Genomic DNA, 18,527 nt, shown 5'->3' with positions numbered 1-18,527 from the left:
TGGCCATACACATCCTGAATGGTACGGTTTAGGAAAATCCATTTCCTCCAGATTTTGCCCGAAAGTGTTCGAGGAAGGAAATAATTCAAGTTTAAATTCTAAGCATTATAGCTCATCGTAGTGAAGCTGATTAGAAACTAAAACGAAATCATTGATTTATGTTCAATCAAAAATGAAGTTTGACAAACTATTTGGAATAGGACTATATACTTGCATAATAAGTAATATTGTAATATCTACTGTTAACAGTCAGACTTTAATTTCTGGTCCTAAGGACGCTCGAGTAAGGATCGGCTCAGATGTTGTCTTTAACTGTAAAGCAACACATTATTATGCATTGCTTTGGAAACACGAAACTCAGTATCTCACCCGGAATTACCAATTGTTCCAATTTGTATCTCCAAGCAAATACTCTGTTTCTTTTGACGGTTTGTTTTACCGTTTAACAATTTCAAACGTACAACTTTCTGACATCGGAGTATATGAGTGTCTGTTTGGTAACAAGGAAAACTATGTATTTGCTTTCCAGCCAAATCCTGCTATTGCCACACTAACAGTACTTCAGCCGCCATCTGAAAACTCTCCTCAGTGTTGGATAGATGGAAAATATAAATGGATACCGTTTTACCTTGGTGAGTCAATAATATTTCTTTGTGATTCAGAAGGTCATGGGAGTACATCTCCAAATCTTACCATCACGGTATCCGATGTCGGTGTCGCTGAGATTGTTCTACGTGATAAAATTGATTACAAATGGGTAAAAACTGATGAAATTATAATTGAAAAGGATGACACTGAATTAACATGCTATCTTGACAGTGAAGCTTTGGAAGAGACAAGAAACTGTACAATCAGACTAAATGTATTATTACCTGATGTGGAAATTAAACCTAAATTACTATCAGTGGAAGAGTCGGATGATGTTCATTTTCAGTGTTCTGCAAGAAACCTTAAGACAACTAATCCCCAGTATGAATGGCAGGTCTCACCATATATTCCTGGAGACATCAGTACTTCTTCAACATCAATTTTAAACATCACAGATCTTAAGCTTAATAATACTCTACTTGGAAATCAACTATTTATTATCACATGCTTTGTAATAGAAGATGGAATGATTTGGAATTCATCAACTATTTTGACCATAGTACAACAGATCCATATTCTACCAACAACACTTAGTAGTATTGGTGGGCCTGTACATAAATTTGAAAATACCAAATCTAAACAACCAATAGTCGGAGTTGTTATAGGAGTGGCCATCATTGCTATAGCTGCAATATTGTTAATAGTTGTCTTTCTTAATCGCCAAAAAATACACAGAATCTTATTCAGCAATGAATCTATAAAATCAGAAACACAGGTCAACACACAATATGCAGTTGTTGAAAGGAATATAGAAATGACAACAAATATAGATGAGGATAGAGACCCTTGTGATTCTGTCTATTATTCATCAGTACCCAATCAAAATGAGGTCAACAATGATGAAGCTCTATATGAGAACAGATCTTTTACACAAGATATTGCAGACATGGTAGATGAAGAGGGACTAAACTATGCTGAGTTGGATCTTAGAAAATCCACTTCGCTTAATATAATAGACACAGAGCAAAGCGTCACTTATGCTACATTGAAAAACTAAACAGAACTGTCAAAAAAGCATGTTTGTAAAAACTTATTTCAGGTGGTAAGAAATTGAAGTGAGTCCTCTATAAAACAATACCCTGCTAACTTTTTTTATAAACCTGTCTTCAAAACCGCCATTAAATCAAATAATTTTTTTTCTTTCAATACATCTTAATTTTGATATGTTTATAAATAAACTAATAGCAACTAAAAATAATGTGAACATAAATTATTACAAAGTACATTCATACATACGTCCTAAAATAATATACTTTGTCCTATGTTTAGACTTCTAAGCATTGTAAAACCAAATGGGAAATGGGAATATTTATCAATATTTGTCCATATGGTATGTTTTAGTACATTTTTTCCTCCGTGGAATATAAGATTAGCCTACACAACATAGATAATACAAAATTTAATAAAAACAATGAAAAACGAATAATAGTAATAGCATAGACTAGTACTATCAAATACACATTATATAATATTACAACAGTGCGGTATTAATAATAACAAAATATACCAGAAACTTTGTTCTTACAGTCTGACGTGACCACTGCTTTTTCTACTTGTTGGGAATATCTCATTAACATCTTAATTAAAATAATACATACAATAGTATCATATATAAAAATATTATATCTAAGCTATATGTCAATTGACTGGAATGTATATCTACGAAGACTGGTTTGATCACTCGTTCAGTTAATGTGTACAGATCAAATATAAATACACAGATTGTAAAATAAGCATTTCTAACATGCTTCCTTCTGTAGATTCTTATTTATTCATTCACGGTTTATGCTAATTGTTGTTATATTATATAATCTCTGGTGTACCTTGTATTCTCAATCTCGTATCATAATCTTGATTACTTACTCGTCCCATATTTATTTCTTCAACAGTAAAATATTTCCATACATTAAATTATTTCTTATTTGTTTCTTTGTAACATTTGTTATGTTGGTTATATAAGAATAGGTTTTTGTTTTGGTATGTTATGTATGTACACAACATTTATAAAGACTGAAAAAGCAAAAATAATAGGAGGATCATCAAGGCTTTGCTTTATAGTCATACAAGACAACTTAATGTTTCTTTTATTGTCATCTTGCAATTGAAAAGTGCCTAATATTTTACATCTAAAAGTAATTAATTTATTCAAGAGTTTGAAGATGCTAGCCTTCATTTCTAAATAGCCTTCTTTTCAAGTTGTATGTTAATATTGGTAATTATTGCTTCTGTCAAAATATGGAGTAATAATGGAGCTTTTAAAATGTTATTCTTACTTTTCAGAATATGGATGAATTACCGTGAATAAATTAGTTTAAACAAATTTTCCCATCTATATCATTTACATATAATTTGTTATAATTCTAACAGTTTAAAGTTTCCCTTTACATTAAAAATATATATAACAAAGAGAAAATTATGGTAAATAATGATAATGGATAGAGAAATGAGTACAACAAAAGCATGACAACAAAAATACAATGTTAGAAAAAATATGTATAAATTACTATATTTATATGACAATTTATATGATGGAAATAAAGTGGGATGAACCCACATAAGACCAAAAAATATATACAAAATATTTCATACGATTCAAAGAGTGATTGACATTTAAAATTAATAGTTTACAGCAAAAAGTTTTACCGACATTGCTCTCTAGAGGGCTCACTACACTTCATACACCAATTCTTACCACCTGAAATGAATTATTGTTTTCTTTGCTCATTTCAGACCGTCATTATATCGTCACAAATAGGAAATTGTCTCTTGTTTATTGTAAATCAAATAACAATAATCAAACATTTGAATAGACCTTCCAACTATGTATAGACTATACAAAATGAATACAATATATGTGCAGTATTTTTCTATTTTAACAACTGTACCTACAAATTATACATTTGTATAATTAGTAAAAATCATTATTATAATACCGTACTGAAAATCTAGCTGCACAGCTTATTTCCTGGTTTTGATGATACAGCCTATAATAACCGATACCAATGTTTGTATGAAGCTTAATATTCATTTGAATTTATACATGTTTTAGGTTTTAGGGATATTCTTTTCCTCTACGCAAGAAGGGTTAAATAATATATCGTGTTTAAAATCACATTCGCAGTCAACTTGAGTCAATTGAAACATACAGTATGTTTAATTTGTCTACAAAAAATTTACAATGAAATTTGTCAGACAATATGAAATTGCTGTGTATAAGCTTTCATAATTATGTGTACTATTTACAGACAGAGTTGTCTGGTCCAAAAGATGTTCAAGTAAGAATCGGCTAAGATGTTGTCCTCAACACTTGGTATCTTACTCGAGGTTACTTGTTGTTTCAGTCTAAATATCTCCAACCAAATACTGTTTCTTTTCACAGTTCATTTTACCGATTAACAATTTCATTTCATAATTTAATGATGGATAGAAAAATAAATAGTTTATGGTTATAAAATAACATTATAATTTTTATCCATATAAGGGGTTACTATACAAACTATTACCATGTGATTTGTGTAAGTTACTATAACATTAACAGACAACAAAATAGAAAATATTTTACAAAAGAAATAAAATGTACTGTATAATGTTTTCCTATTCCAGATTCTGTTATATATATGATACCAGAGATCGTATGGAGTAGTCATACACATCCTGAATGAATGATGTTCGTCATGAATTGTATGTTTTAGGAAATTCCCCTATCATCCATTTTGGCTGCTAAATGATATCAGGAAATAATTTTATTTTAAATTCTAAACATCATAGCTCACAGTGAAACAGAGTACTAAACTGAAACGCAACCATTTATTCGTGCTAAACCTACAATGAAGTTTGTCAGACTATTTGGAGTATATGCTTGCATAATAATTATTTTAATTTCTACTGTCAACAGTCAGACTTTAATTTCTGGTCCAGAAGACACTCAAGTAAGAATCGGCTCAGATGTTATCTTCAACTGTGAAGCAACTTATGGCGCATATTATACATTAACTTGGAAACACAGAACACGGTATCTTACATGGGGTAACACGGTTTATTCTTTTCCAAGCAAATACTCTGTATTTTTTGGAAATTCATTTTACCGTTTAACAATTTCAAACGCACAACTTTCTGATGCTGGATTATATGAGTGCAGGTATGTTTATAATAACATTGACCACTCCTTCAAGCCAAATCCTGCTACTGCTACACTCACAGTCCTCCAGCCACCATCTGAAGCCTCTCTTAGTTGTGGGTTAAAGAGAAATTATAATTGGATTTCTAAAAATACACTGTTATACATTGGGGAGTCAATAACATTTCATTGTAAATCAAGAGACCATGGAAGTACATCACCAAAACTTATCATCACGGTATCTGACATCAGTGTTGCTGAGCATATTGTAAGTGTTGGTTACAAATTGCTAAGATCTGATAAGATTACAATTGAAAGGATTGATACTGAATTAACATGCTATCTTGAGAGTGAAGCTTTGGATGAGACAAGAAATTGTAAATTCAGACTTAATATATTATTACCTGATTTGGAAATTAAACCTAAATTACTATCAGTGGAAGAGTCGAATGATGTTTATTTTCAGTGTTCTGCAAACAACTTTAAGACAAATAATCTCCGTTATAAATGGCAGGTCTCACCATATATTCCTGGAGACATTGTTAATTCCACAACATCAATTTTGAACATCACAGATCTTAAGCTTAATAGTATTTTACTTGGAAATCAATTATTTACCATTACATGTTTTGTATCAGAAGATGGGATGGTTTGGAATTCATCGTCTACTTTGAACATAACACAAGAGATCCATATTAATCTACCAACGACATTTCTTAACAATGATCAGAATTTTAATAGTAGTATTGATGGGCCTACAACTAAACTTGAAAACAACAATTCGGAATCATACATAGTTGCATTGATTATAGGAATAGTTACTGTTGCTATAGCTGTCGTGATATTGTTAATAGTTGTTCTTAATCGCCAAAAAGTATGCACTATCTTATTTCGCAATAAATCTAACAAATCGGAAACACGTCAGGTTAATGACACACCATTATATGCAGTTGTCGTTAAAAAGAGAAATAGAATGACAACAAACGTAGATGATGGTGGAGACCCATGTGATAATGTATCAGTACCGAATCAAACTGAGGTTAATAATTGTGATATTCTTAGCAATGCACAGGACAATGATGAAGCTCTATATGAGAACAAAACTTTTACACGAGATGCTGAGGTCATGCTAAATGCAGAGGGCCTTAACTATGCTGAGCTGGATCTTAGAAAATTCACTTCATAATAGACACAGAGCAAAGCTTCACTTATGCTACATTGAAAAACTAAACAACAGAACTGACAAAACAAAGGATGTTTAGGGACAAAACTTAATTTCAGGTTTAGAAATGGTGACCTGAAGTGAGCCCTCTATAGAACAATACAATGAAAACTTTTTTTTATAAAACTGTGTTTTCTTTTTTAATTTTTTAAATACAATACTTAAAATACCGGCAACTTTTTTTATTTAATATTCTACTATTTAGGCCTTTCAAAGAGGATGAATTTCTGCAAAAAATTCAAATAAATCAACTAATAATAACTAAAAATAATGTGAACATTTTACATTATTCCACTCTTTCATTTTAAAATTGAAAAAAAAATAATACAAAATCCTTTGTCATACAAAGTAAGATCCTAAAATATAATTTAGGTCCATATAGGCCTACTATGTCCTAAGAAATGCTTCCAATAAATGAAGTATGATAGAAAAAATATACCAGAAACTTTGTGCTTACAGGCTTGCTTGACCACTGCTTGTTGTACTTGGAATATCTTTAAATTAACATCTTAATTTAAATTATACAATAATAAATAGCATCATCTATAAACAATTATATCTAAAATTAATATACAAGCTATATTATCTGAATTGACTGACCACTGCATACAAGGGTGGGTTCAGTACTCATTCAGACCTTGACTAATAATAATAGATTAAATATAAGTACATAGATTGTAAAATATTTTTTACTGAAGCATTGAAATGCAATTTATTATCTAATATTTCCTTTTGTAGAATCTTCAAAAGGTTCATTCTTTCATAGTGCTTATTTGCTTTTATATAATCTTTAATATAATATTTTATATTACTAATCTGGCATCTTTTTCTGTACACAATAAATTAATCAGTTAAAATAAAATGATAAAGCATTGTACTATATTATCTGAGAATCTAGATCTTTTATCTAAAAGCCTTCAAATGTGTGTCTGAATTTGCGCCCATTTATTGTGCAGAACCTATTTTGGCTGTTTGTTTAAATTTGAAAAAATTTGCAGCATACAATGTGTATGGAAGTGCAGATATGCAGTATTTCCCAATAGTTTAAATGATACTTTTGTTTTACTCTATACATGTACTACTATATTCTTGTTATACCTCCATGCTATTATAATCAGCCTATTATACTCGATACCAAAGATAGTATCAAGTGGCCATACATATCCTGAATAGTACGGTTTAGGAAATCCTCCTCCTTCCATTTTGGCTAGAAGTGTTCGAGGCAGGAAATAATTCAAGTTTAAACTCTAAACATCATAGCACACAGAAGTTAAATAGAAACTGAAACACAATCGTTGATCTATCATCAAAAATGAGGTTTGTCAGACTATTTGAAATAGTTGTATATTCTTATATTATTTCTACAATTATTTCTAATGTTAACAGCCAGAGTTTAGTTTCTGGTCCAGAAGGTGCTCAAGTAAGAATCGGCTCAGATGTTGTCCTTAACTGTAAAGCAACTTATGATACAAATGTTTATACTTTGTTTTGGAAAAACGAAACTCGGTATCTTACCCGAGGTTACCAGTTGTATTCATCTGTATCTCCAAGCAAATACTTTGTATCTTTTATCAGTTTATCTTACCGTTTAACACTTTCAAACGTACAGCTTTCTGATGCTGGATTATACGAGTGCCGACTTGGTTATAAAAATGAAAATTATGCATTCGCTTTCCAGCCAAACCCTGCTACTGCTAAACTAACAGTCCACCAGCCACCATCTGTAACCTCTCCTAATTGTTTTTTAAAAAACAATGCTAAGTGGATTGATCCTGATACACCATTATATACTGGTGAGTCAATCAGACTTCATTGTATTTCAGAAGATCATGGAAGTACATCTCCAAATCTTATAATCACAATATCTGGTGTCAATGTTGCTGAGAGTATAGTGCGTGATGTCATCGATTACAAATGGGTAAAATCTAATGAAATTATAATTGAAAGAAATGACACTGAATTAACATGCTATCTTGACAGTGAAGCTTTGGAAGAGACAAGAAACTGTACAATCAGACTTAATGTGTTATTACCTGATGTGGAAATTAAACCTAAATTACTATCAGTGCAAGAGACAGATACTATTCATTTTCAGTGTTCTGCAAGAAACCTTAAGACAACTAATCTTACGTATGAATGGCAGGTCTCACCATACATTCCTGGAGACATGTTTACTTCCATGACATCAATTTTGAACATCACTGATCTTCAACTTAAAAATACTTTGCTTTTAAATCAACTATTTATTATCACATGTTTTGTAAGAGAAAATGGAATGATTTGGAATTCATCCGCTACTTTGAACATACTAAGGCGACAGATATATACTATTCCAACGACGCTTCTTAACAATGATCAGGACATAAGTATTAGTATAAATGGGCCTATAACTGAACTTGATAATAGCAAATCTGGACCAAAAGTCGGAGTTATTCTAGGAGTGGCCGTCATTGCTATATCTGTGATATTGTTGATAGTTGTGTTTCTTAATCGACAAAAATTACACAGAACCATATTCAGCAATAAATCTGTAACATCAGAAACACTTGTCAATGACACACAATTATATGAGGTTATTCAAAGGAATATAGTGACAACTAACATAGATAAAGGTGGAGACACTTGTGATGATGTTTATTATTCATCCATACCCAATCAAATAGATGTCAATAATTGTGATATTAATACACAGGTCAATGATGAAGTTCTATATGAGAACAGACCTTTTACACAAGATATCGAAGACATGCTAAATGCAGAGGGCCTTAACTATGCTGAGCTGGACCTTAGAACTACCACCTCATGTGACATAATAGACAAAGATCAAAGCATAACTTATGCTACATTACAAACCTAAACAACAGAACTGACAAAACTGATTCAGGTTTAGAAATGGTGAAATATGAAGTGAGCCCTCTATAGAACAACACTATTCAAACTTTGTTAAAATAAAATTGGGGCCTTAAAGCTCAGGTACAGGCATGAAATTTAAATATCTGGTTAATTGTACATAAATCAAATATTTGTAATAGAAATCAAGACGAAAAAACATGAATTTCCCTTAAAAAGGGTCAAATACAAAATTTGGCAAAATTCTGCTATAAAAACCAGGAAGACTTTTTTTAGTAGTTAGGTAGTTTAACCTAATGTAATAACATGTCTGGTGATTCCCTAGAAGGTGAATAAAGCATGAAAATAAAACTCTGAAGTTGAATAAAAATACTAGAAACGTAAATTTTTTTTACCACACTGTTTGTTTTTCATAGTTTTTTATATGTGAATATGTATTCAACAAATTTGTGTACAAAAGAATAGAGATTTTACTGATTGATAAGAAAGTGCTTATTTCCAACAAGCTCGTGTAACACAAATAAAATCCCAAAAATTATGAAACATAAGGGAAACTATACATCGATAATTATTGGAATGTATAATCAATAGAAATTGTTTGCCCGCACGTGGCCTTTAACTATATGCTGAGCTGGATTTTAGAAAATTCACTTCATGTAACATAATAGACACAGAACAAAGTGTTACATTGAAAAACTGAAAGAATAAATAAACTCATCATTACTTCATTCTTATATACTTATTGCATTGCAAGCTTTAGTAACCAAGCTCATCAAAGTTATTTTGCTGTTAAGCCTTGTATTTAATGTAGACCCACATTTTTGTTACTTGATGGGTCACTCGGTAAACTTCACCAAATTTGAGTGGGCTTATACCACTATCAGTATGATAATAAAATCAATGGGAAACTAAAGTGAATGAGCTAATTTTTGTATTTATTGTCCCTCTATGTACGTTCAAAGTTCAACTGAAATCCACTTGAGAGATTATTCAAATATTCAAGTACATTGTAAGTAACCGACATAGATTACTGTTTAAACGAAATGTAATCAGAATTAAACCTAGTTTATAAAATAACCTACACAATGCTTTTATTAGTAGGCCTACACTGTATATTTTGCTACTGCTTTCATGTAATACTGTAGATAAGGTGTTGGATAAAATTGAAATTGAATATGAGAGCAAACCTATAATTGGAAATCACTGCAAATGCCTATAGTTATAAACATCAAGGAAAATATACAGTAAATTTAAATGGCACTGACAGAATCATTTTAAAGCAAGGTTGGTACATATTAGTGTTGGTGGCTAATGGAATATCCAGAATAGGTAAATGTTGTAGGGTCTTTTGGGGTTTCTATTTTTTTTTAAAGTGGGTGATTTATATTTTATCATATTTCCCTTGATGGGCATGATATTTATAATGAGCATGGGAATAGGAATACATCAGAAAAATTGTAAAGCTTATGTACCTTGTACAATGCTTTGGGTTGATCCTACAGTAGGTGGAGAGGGGAGGACTTGAATGTTGGAATTCTATACTTATCTCCATTATGGTACAGGAGTATTTTAAGAACTTTTCGTTTCTTAAACAAACTTCGGTCAATTAAAGCGATGATTCGGTCGGAGTAAGACGCATATACAACAAGCTCCTGAAACGAATTACTGAACATACCAATTTTCTCTAGGCCAATCACGACAAGCCATGTCACGATCTACACGTGCAAATACCAAGCCTGCTGGATCTGAAAGCAAAGACCAGCTATCATTTGAATCATTTGTTAAAAAAAAACTTGAATCTATTTTAAAGAGCCAAGAATCTAATAAAGGCTAGGCTATTGTATCCTATTTTTCTTAATTTTATGGTAATAGTAGTACAGATAAATGATTTTATATCAATATATAATTCTCAGTGAATGAATATGTGAAGGGTATGTAAGAAAGATGTGTAAATATTGTAAGTATTGTTAAAGCTTTCTAAAGAGATCTATGGTGTCACTATAGGGTCTCCTTATTGTGTGACTACACAAAAGATAGGCAAACAGATTAACGGTAAATATGCTGTTCAAGACTTGAGAGTGAATCAATAGGATACTGAATTCTTTAGAGTAACTCTGAAGCAGATTTGAAATATAAAGACTGTCTTAGACTTTGTCTCAGACCTAAGCCCTAAAGCCTGTTTCACACTAGTAGCCTAATTTATTCATTTACAGTAACCAAACAGGGAAAAAATTGGCGCTAATTATCTGCAATTTTCATTTTCATTTCGTAACTTCTGAATTGTTTGCTTGAGCTGAGTTTGGTTTTGCATTACAAAGTAGGTACTACTACTAACTTTGCACCTTTTAATGGGTAATTATTTATTTTAAAGTAAAAAACATTTTTGGTGTTTTATGCATCACCAATTCTTCTCCCTCACCTCCGCTCAACAAACCAACAGTAAGTCTCAGTAGGCCTATATGCTTTGCTACTGTCGATTGCTTACACGTTTTAAAGCATTTATGTGTGTTAATTCAAAGAGCATATTGAAACAGTTTAAAAAGCACTTGACCTTTAAGGTGACCTATAGGTAATGTATACATAATCATGGTTAGTAGCCTATACGGTAACTTTATTACTCGCGGCACTTTAGCGCATAGACAGCATTATAAGAAAATTCTTTAAATCGCTACCGTTTTGGAAACTCTGCTACTGTGTTTACTAGTAATGCACTAAAGGTCAGCGGCAGATCCAAGATTTTGAAATCCTGGAAAGTGTGAGGTGATAGAAAGGAGGAAGGCTTAATAAAATAAAGTGCTGAACTTAAAGTGTTCTATCTTTTGAGTTGCATTTTGTTAGGGGTGGGGCAGGGATTGCCCTTGGATTCGCCTGAAAAGGTAAACATTGTTTATAGGCCTTAAAATATAAAGTTTTTTACATTATCCGTGTTTGAAAAAAAATGCATTTTGTATGAATATAAGATTCTACTTAGATGAAATGCAGTAAACTACCTGTTAAACTTTGTATTTGAGAAATCTTTGTATTTTCTGTTCAGTCCTTGCATTTTTGGATTTTTTCTTCTTATTTTCATTCATCCAATCCATTTTCTGAAAATCTAAAGAAATTATTATTTCTTTATATTGCTGTATACTTCTCAGTGAAGAGGCATTGCCGATATAAAATACTGATATAATGACATATACTTCTAATTTATTTTAAAATAATAATTAATAAAATAATAGGGAAATGTTAAAATTTCAATTTAGTAGATTTGTAAACTTTAGGCCTAACAAAATTACATGTATAGTTAAAAATATAAAAATCTTTTCTTTATTTTATAAAATCCAATAATCAATGCAACTTTTGCTGACAAAAGGGAGGAAATCAATGTATGCATAAAAAATTCATTAGATTTTGAAGTACGGTAAATTTAAGTAAAAACATTACAAACAACACATTCCTACAAGCAATTCATTTTATTTACTCCTTTGTTTATGCTTCCAAAAAATCCAATCAAAATTGACGTCATTCGTGGACGATAATGATTATGAACGGATAAACCCATGAATAATTAACTAATCCCTTAAGTAAGTATTAAAGAAACTTAGCATTGTATTCAAAGATGGACATTAGACCAGGTGCAGTGAAGCGTATAATGAATGAACCTTATTGGTTGGGGAATCAATATTCAATTACCTATTGTTATGTATAGTACATCTCGCGTGAAGAATCTCATTCAGGTCTTGATAGCATGATGATACAGGTTGTTTTTCACAGTAACAGAGCTAAAAACTACATTCCCTCAATTCCTTGTTGATTGTTTTGGGAGAATTTATTTTTGGAATATATATTAAAATGGAATTTTAGTTTATATACTATACCAACAAAGTGGTGAGTATGATCATTTTGTCTACAAATCTATTTCAATTGCTATTCATTTGTTTAGAATTGTAAACAATATCTCATTATAAAAATGTCAGAAAAATTCATAACATTAATACATTTTTAATAACCATAAAACGGAAGAACACATTTGAAAATTATAAGAAAAAATAAAATTTTTTGTTTATTCTGCAACCTGTAAACAGTAGGCCCTATTTATATTATAAAGTAGGCATAAACCAATATACATACTTTAGATACATCCAGTTTATTCAGAACAATCATATAACAAAAAAAATATCTGCATTTCAGAAAATTGGTATTTTTTTTTGTAAAATGAACAAGAATTTCTTTAAAGAAAAACCCCAATATAATGTTTATCTTGAGAGCCTTAGATTTTTCCAATTTCTGTACTAAAGAAATTCATTTAATGATGTCTACTATTTTTTCCACATATTTCAAATATTTTGAACATTAAAAGCATAGACCTACAGGTATATAAAAACATAAAGAAAAACTTTTCATTTTGATTAAAAACAAAAATCTTTAAGATGAATTTAAGCAGAATATAAATTAAAATGCCTGTTTTTTACTGAAAGGCAATTGTATAGATTTTCTTTCCTTTTACACAAAAATTGTCATTCAGCTTTACAACAGGTGAGTATATAGATCCTAAGGTGTCATTTAATAATATGCTTTAGAAAATACATGAATGTGATAGGAGACAGTATGACACTTATGTGACATTCTAAAAATAATTATAGAATTGAGCAGGAAATAAGCTAAGACACAGCTATTATAATATTTATATAGTAATTATTAACATGACCCGATTAATATACTTTTAGTGTACAATTTTCTGTTTTATTTAAATGGTGTTCACTAAATAATTTGCTTAAAAGCTATCGTTGTGGTGATTTTTAGCAACAAGGCAGATGATTTAAGAATGTCCATTTGTATAGCGCCATTGCTCATGGTACTGTGGACTTTTTTTACCTTTTTATTCAACTACATGCTGACATGTCATGTTACTTTAGTGAGACTTTCTACCATCAGGTGTTTGTCCATTTGATATGTATTTTTCCCACATCAACTTTTTATTTGAGAATATTTGGGAACTAGGTGATTGTAGATTGATAAAACAGATTTGGATTATAAGAACAAAACACAGTAGTTTAATAGAACTATACTACATGTCTGCGCAATTGAATAACTTCTGCCTACAGCAACACATTAAAAATATGTTTGACAAGCCTGGATATTAATACACTGAGTCTACTATACTATTCACAACATTTTTTACATTTTGAATATTTATATGGTAGAATAACAATCGGGTAAATAAAACTGGTAAATAAGGATAGACTAGACACAAGACACTTTCTCAACAATCTTAATTTACCAATTTAACTGACCTGTAACATTTCTAGGCCTAGACTTTAATTAAAAAGTTACATATCACAGGTATTAAATATCAACTATTGGAGTGTACTGTACGGTGTGCTGAATACAGAACAGAACTTTTCTCATATCAGATATAGACATGGCTAGAGTAATAATATTGATATAAAGTTTGCGGTACACCACGTATATTACAGTACAGTAGTTCTGAAAAGAACTGTTGAGTTTCTCGACATTTCGATCAATATGCTTTGAAACGTGTACTGCAAACTTTATATCAACATTTGATTTCGCCATGCAAACCTTCAAACAATATATAGATAATAATAAAACAGGTACATAATTTTGTTATTATTCAAATTAAAAACACAATCAGTGTTAGTTATAATATAATTATGTGTATAAATGTAATAAAGATATAAATGTAATAATAATTGTGGCGGTTACATATGTTATCCTTCACTTCTCTTCATTTGATGATGGGCTATGCCCGAAACATACATTTTGTTAAATTTCTATTGAGGCAGTTTTAACATATTTAATTTTTATTCATTTCTACTGCCTATATACAGCTTTTTGATGATTTAAATGTAATCTACTAATTATGTACAAAGATAATTACTGTACAGGTATGTGTACATACAAATATATGAAAGTACTGGTACATTGTATACAATAAATGTTAGAAAGTTTAAAAAAAAGGAATGTACTATATATTAAAACAGGTATATTGATTTGTGCTGCTTTATGATTAATTTTAAATGAAATTTTATATGGAAAAATACAATTTTCTTATTAATATGTCATAAATTAAATATTATTTGACACATTCATAGACAGATTTGTATTTCTTTTATGTTTCAATTTAAAAGTAATTTGTGTCTGGGGGAGCAGGTGCTTGTCTGGTTTGATTTAATAACGCACCAATAGCCAACAGCAAAAATCAACATATAAAGTAATTCCGTAATATGACATGACCTAGTATTATTACAGAATTGTCACCTAATTTGAAAGGTGTTTGATTCAAAGCTTTTTTCTGATTTGGCATCTTGTGGCCGTATATACAAATCAATCATCTTCTTATACTGTACAATACACACTGTACAGAATCTCGTTTTGGAAGCATGTTATTCTATAGACTTGCGAAAGGGTCTTTCACACCTGTTCTGTCACAGTTCCAGTCCGGCGAATCGAACATCAATGTTTTATTATCATGCTGCTTTACGTAGCTATGTGGCAATTGATGTGCGCGTAGCCGCGTGAAAACGAAACATTGACGTTCGATTGGATTTTCTGGCGCCGGATTGGAACCGTGCTGGAACAGGTGTGAAAGACCATTAAGTCTGTATTTACAGTATTGTCTTTTTGATGTTAGTTCACCAGTCGATGTCTAAAAATAAGCTCATGTATTATACGTATGAAATGCCATATGTGCCAAAATATTTACTTTTTTACTAATTTCGGTCTAGAACCTAGACTAGTTATCCTATATTATATATAAAATATATTTTTCGAAATTAAGTTGTTTTGTTTGCAAAATGATTTTATTTTTTGTTTAAGCTCTAAAATTAAAAAGGCTCTCACACCTTATTGCCTGTGATGTACCAGAAACCACAATAATGCGATTCTTCCCTTTATCCACTGATATATCTTGCTTTTGTGTATGGTTGCTATGGTGACCATTTGTTCACAAAAGCAATTGCACTACAGCATTTTAGTTCAACAACCTTTTAGATAAAACTAAAATTGAAGAATGTGTCATTGATAAAACATAAAAGATTGCTATTTAATTGGAATGTGGATACAAAAGGCATTTTGTTCCATAATTCTATGATAGAAAAGCTATATTTTGTAACAAAACTACCTACACATATGTACCTGTAGACAATATAGTTGAATACAATATGGAGATTTATTTACTGTAGGTACAAATTTTAATTTGTGCATACAGTAACATTCTACAGTAGGCTAATTGAGTGGTTTACACAAATTCAAAGGTAAGTAAAGTGTATTGTGGGTTTTAATGAAATATTGTAGGCAACAAATACAATACCGGTAAGCCTATCTCTATCCCAGCACATGGAAAGGGGAGAAAAAAGTATAGTTTTAATATCTCGTTTGAATAACTAGAACTACATGCATGATCTGCAGGGCTGTAGTCAGCATCAGGCAGACGAGGGCTCGCCTCGTCTGAAATTTTCAATCTTCACTACCCACCCAATTCCCCAGCAGATATTGTTATATTTTATAATAATTATATTTAAAGCATCTTTGCCTCCGTCTGTTTTTAACCTCTCATTACGGCGTTGCTGTATCAATGCTCAACACAGGTGTACTATAACTGCTCGACTTAGTTACAAATTACTACTCAGTGTAATAAATGACATAGAAAGATAACATTATTACGATTTATTATTCTTACTATGATCATAACATCCGTTACTAATGTCATTAGTAATGGATGCTATGATCATACAGTAGTAAGAATAATAGTAATCTTCATTTGACAATGTACTCTACAGTAACATTATTAATGTGTGAAAACGTGTGAATATGCCTGCATTTGTTTGGTTGTGTCAAAGTAATTTGATTAGTAATTAAAGTAATTAAATAATAATTATAATATTTGAATTCTATAATGTTTTCTGTAATAATTGTTTGTATTTTTTATTGTAAAAATACTGTTACATTATTTGTAATCATAATTCCACCAAAGACTACAAATATTTAAAGAAATTTCTGTTTAATATTGCCAAAGCAATATATTATGATAATTAATTAATGATAAAGTTGTAAAACATTAATAACACCAAAATGGAAAAATGCTCAAGGTAAAAGAACCTTTAAATACAGAGCAACAAAAGAATGGAATCTTTTACCGACTGAAACTAGAACAAAAGTAACTGGGAACAATATTTATAAACTAAAAAATATAGCAACTCTAATGTCAAATTAGTGATTTTTACTGTTCTGTATATATCTTTTAAATTAGGCCTACTATGCTTTTATCTTTCTGTATTTTTATATGTTATAATTTTTCTTTACTTTTAAACTTGTAACTGGACCATTTTGGAAAGCAGTACTGCGTTACTGAAAATGAAATCCAGTCAAAAGAAAGAATAAATAATAAAAAAATAATTTATCAATTTAGTTGATATTGCAGAGGGTTCGCACACACCCATACACCACACCCACTTTGGCACACCCCACTGAGTATTGTTTAATGAGGCAGTCATTGGTTGTGAAGTGAATATGTTACATTATCAATGAGATATTGATTTTGTACAATTTAGTTACTGAAGCTATCAAATGAACACACAATTCAAGATTATTATTGTTTTTTATGTAAATATATAGTGCTGTCATATTATAATACTGTAGCACTACCCAAAATCTCCTCCAAGACTGCGCATGCTGTTCGAGCTGGGAAAGCTTTAAATTTATTTTTGACATTCAGTATGTTTGAAAATAATTCTTCAACCAATTTCACAATCAAATTGCAGATTCACTAATTAGATTGTGCCCGTCTGTTGGTAACCCACTAGTATGTAAACGTTAATTATCTGTATAATAATACAGTTAGGCCTATAAATATCTGAAGCAATAAAAAAAAAAATTGAAAATGTTATAGATATACCTGTATAAACAAGTTGCATTGTTTATTTTCTTTTACGCATAATATCCTCTAAAACAATTTACAACCTTAAATACTTGAGTATAGATGCTAATGACAAAGGTCGTTAAGCTGGAACAATACAGTTTACTGCAACATACAATTCACCTGATTACCTAACACTAAAGTGTAAGACAACAGAATCAACAATGTTTTACCACTCCATGTAGGCCTACCTTATAATGAGGATTGTAAGTTAAAAGGAAAAGAAACCTACTGTACTGAAAGCCTGCTTCAAATTAAAATCATTTACAGTGCAAGGAATATCATAAATGTTTCTATTATGTGTTTTGTTTAAAAGGTTTGTCTCAGAATTTTGTGATGTTGGATCTTAGCCGTGCAAAGTAAACAATCTAAATAATTACCTTTTTCCTACACAAAGGTCTGTCCTTCCTTTTTGATATTCAGATATTATTTTTCAAAGCATCAATTATTATTTATTTTAAAACATATTGATTACAATGATCTTATGACTTTACAATATAAAATCATTGTTTGACTTTTAGTTTATAGTAAGTTTGTCGTAATTTCTTAAATATTTCAATTTATACTTGACTTGTTTTAAGTTGGAATTCAACATTATTTTATTTAGCAATTTTTTTTTTAATGAATTTGTATAGAAACATCCACTAAATCCAACCTTTTATTGCAGTAAAGTGACATGGCAACATGTGTGCCCAGCATGTACACAGACAAATATTTTTGATATAAAATTTAAAAAAAGTTAAATTATAGTATGATAAAAATCTTTTGAT

The 18,527-nt window shown here is 30.5% G+C and overlaps 1 protein-coding gene and 1 long non-coding RNA gene across 2 annotated transcripts in view; one reads left to right on the top strand and one right to left on the bottom strand.

The window, feature by feature from the left end:
* LOC144847820 (uncharacterized) overlaps window positions 1–18,527 on the bottom strand; it is a 54,711-nt gene that overhangs the window by 24,181 nt on the left and 12,003 nt on the right. The window contains exon 2 of the long non-coding RNA XR_013613797.1: window positions 11,828–11,931. This is a non-coding gene — a long non-coding RNA (uncharacterized LOC144847820). The remainder of the gene's footprint in view (window positions 1–11,827; window positions 11,932–18,527) is intronic.
* LOC144835000 (uncharacterized) lies at window positions 173–1,656 on the top strand. Its single transcript, XM_078690375.1, has one exon. It carries the CDS (start codon window positions 173–175, stop codon window positions 1,643–1,645), a length of 1,473 nt encoding a protein of 490 aa, XP_078546501.1. The 3' UTR covers window positions 1,646–1,656.

The sequence above is a fragment of the Antedon bifida genome, chromosome 1 (genome assembly GCF_963402885.1).
Source record: "Antedon bifida chromosome 1, ecAntBifi1.1, whole genome shotgun sequence".
In the NCBI taxonomy this organism is placed as follows: domain Eukaryota; kingdom Metazoa; phylum Echinodermata; class Crinoidea; order Comatulida; family Antedonidae; genus Antedon; species Antedon bifida.
The sequence above is the reverse complement of the archived record's forward strand: the minus strand, read 5'-3'. Positions and strand labels throughout refer to the sequence as shown.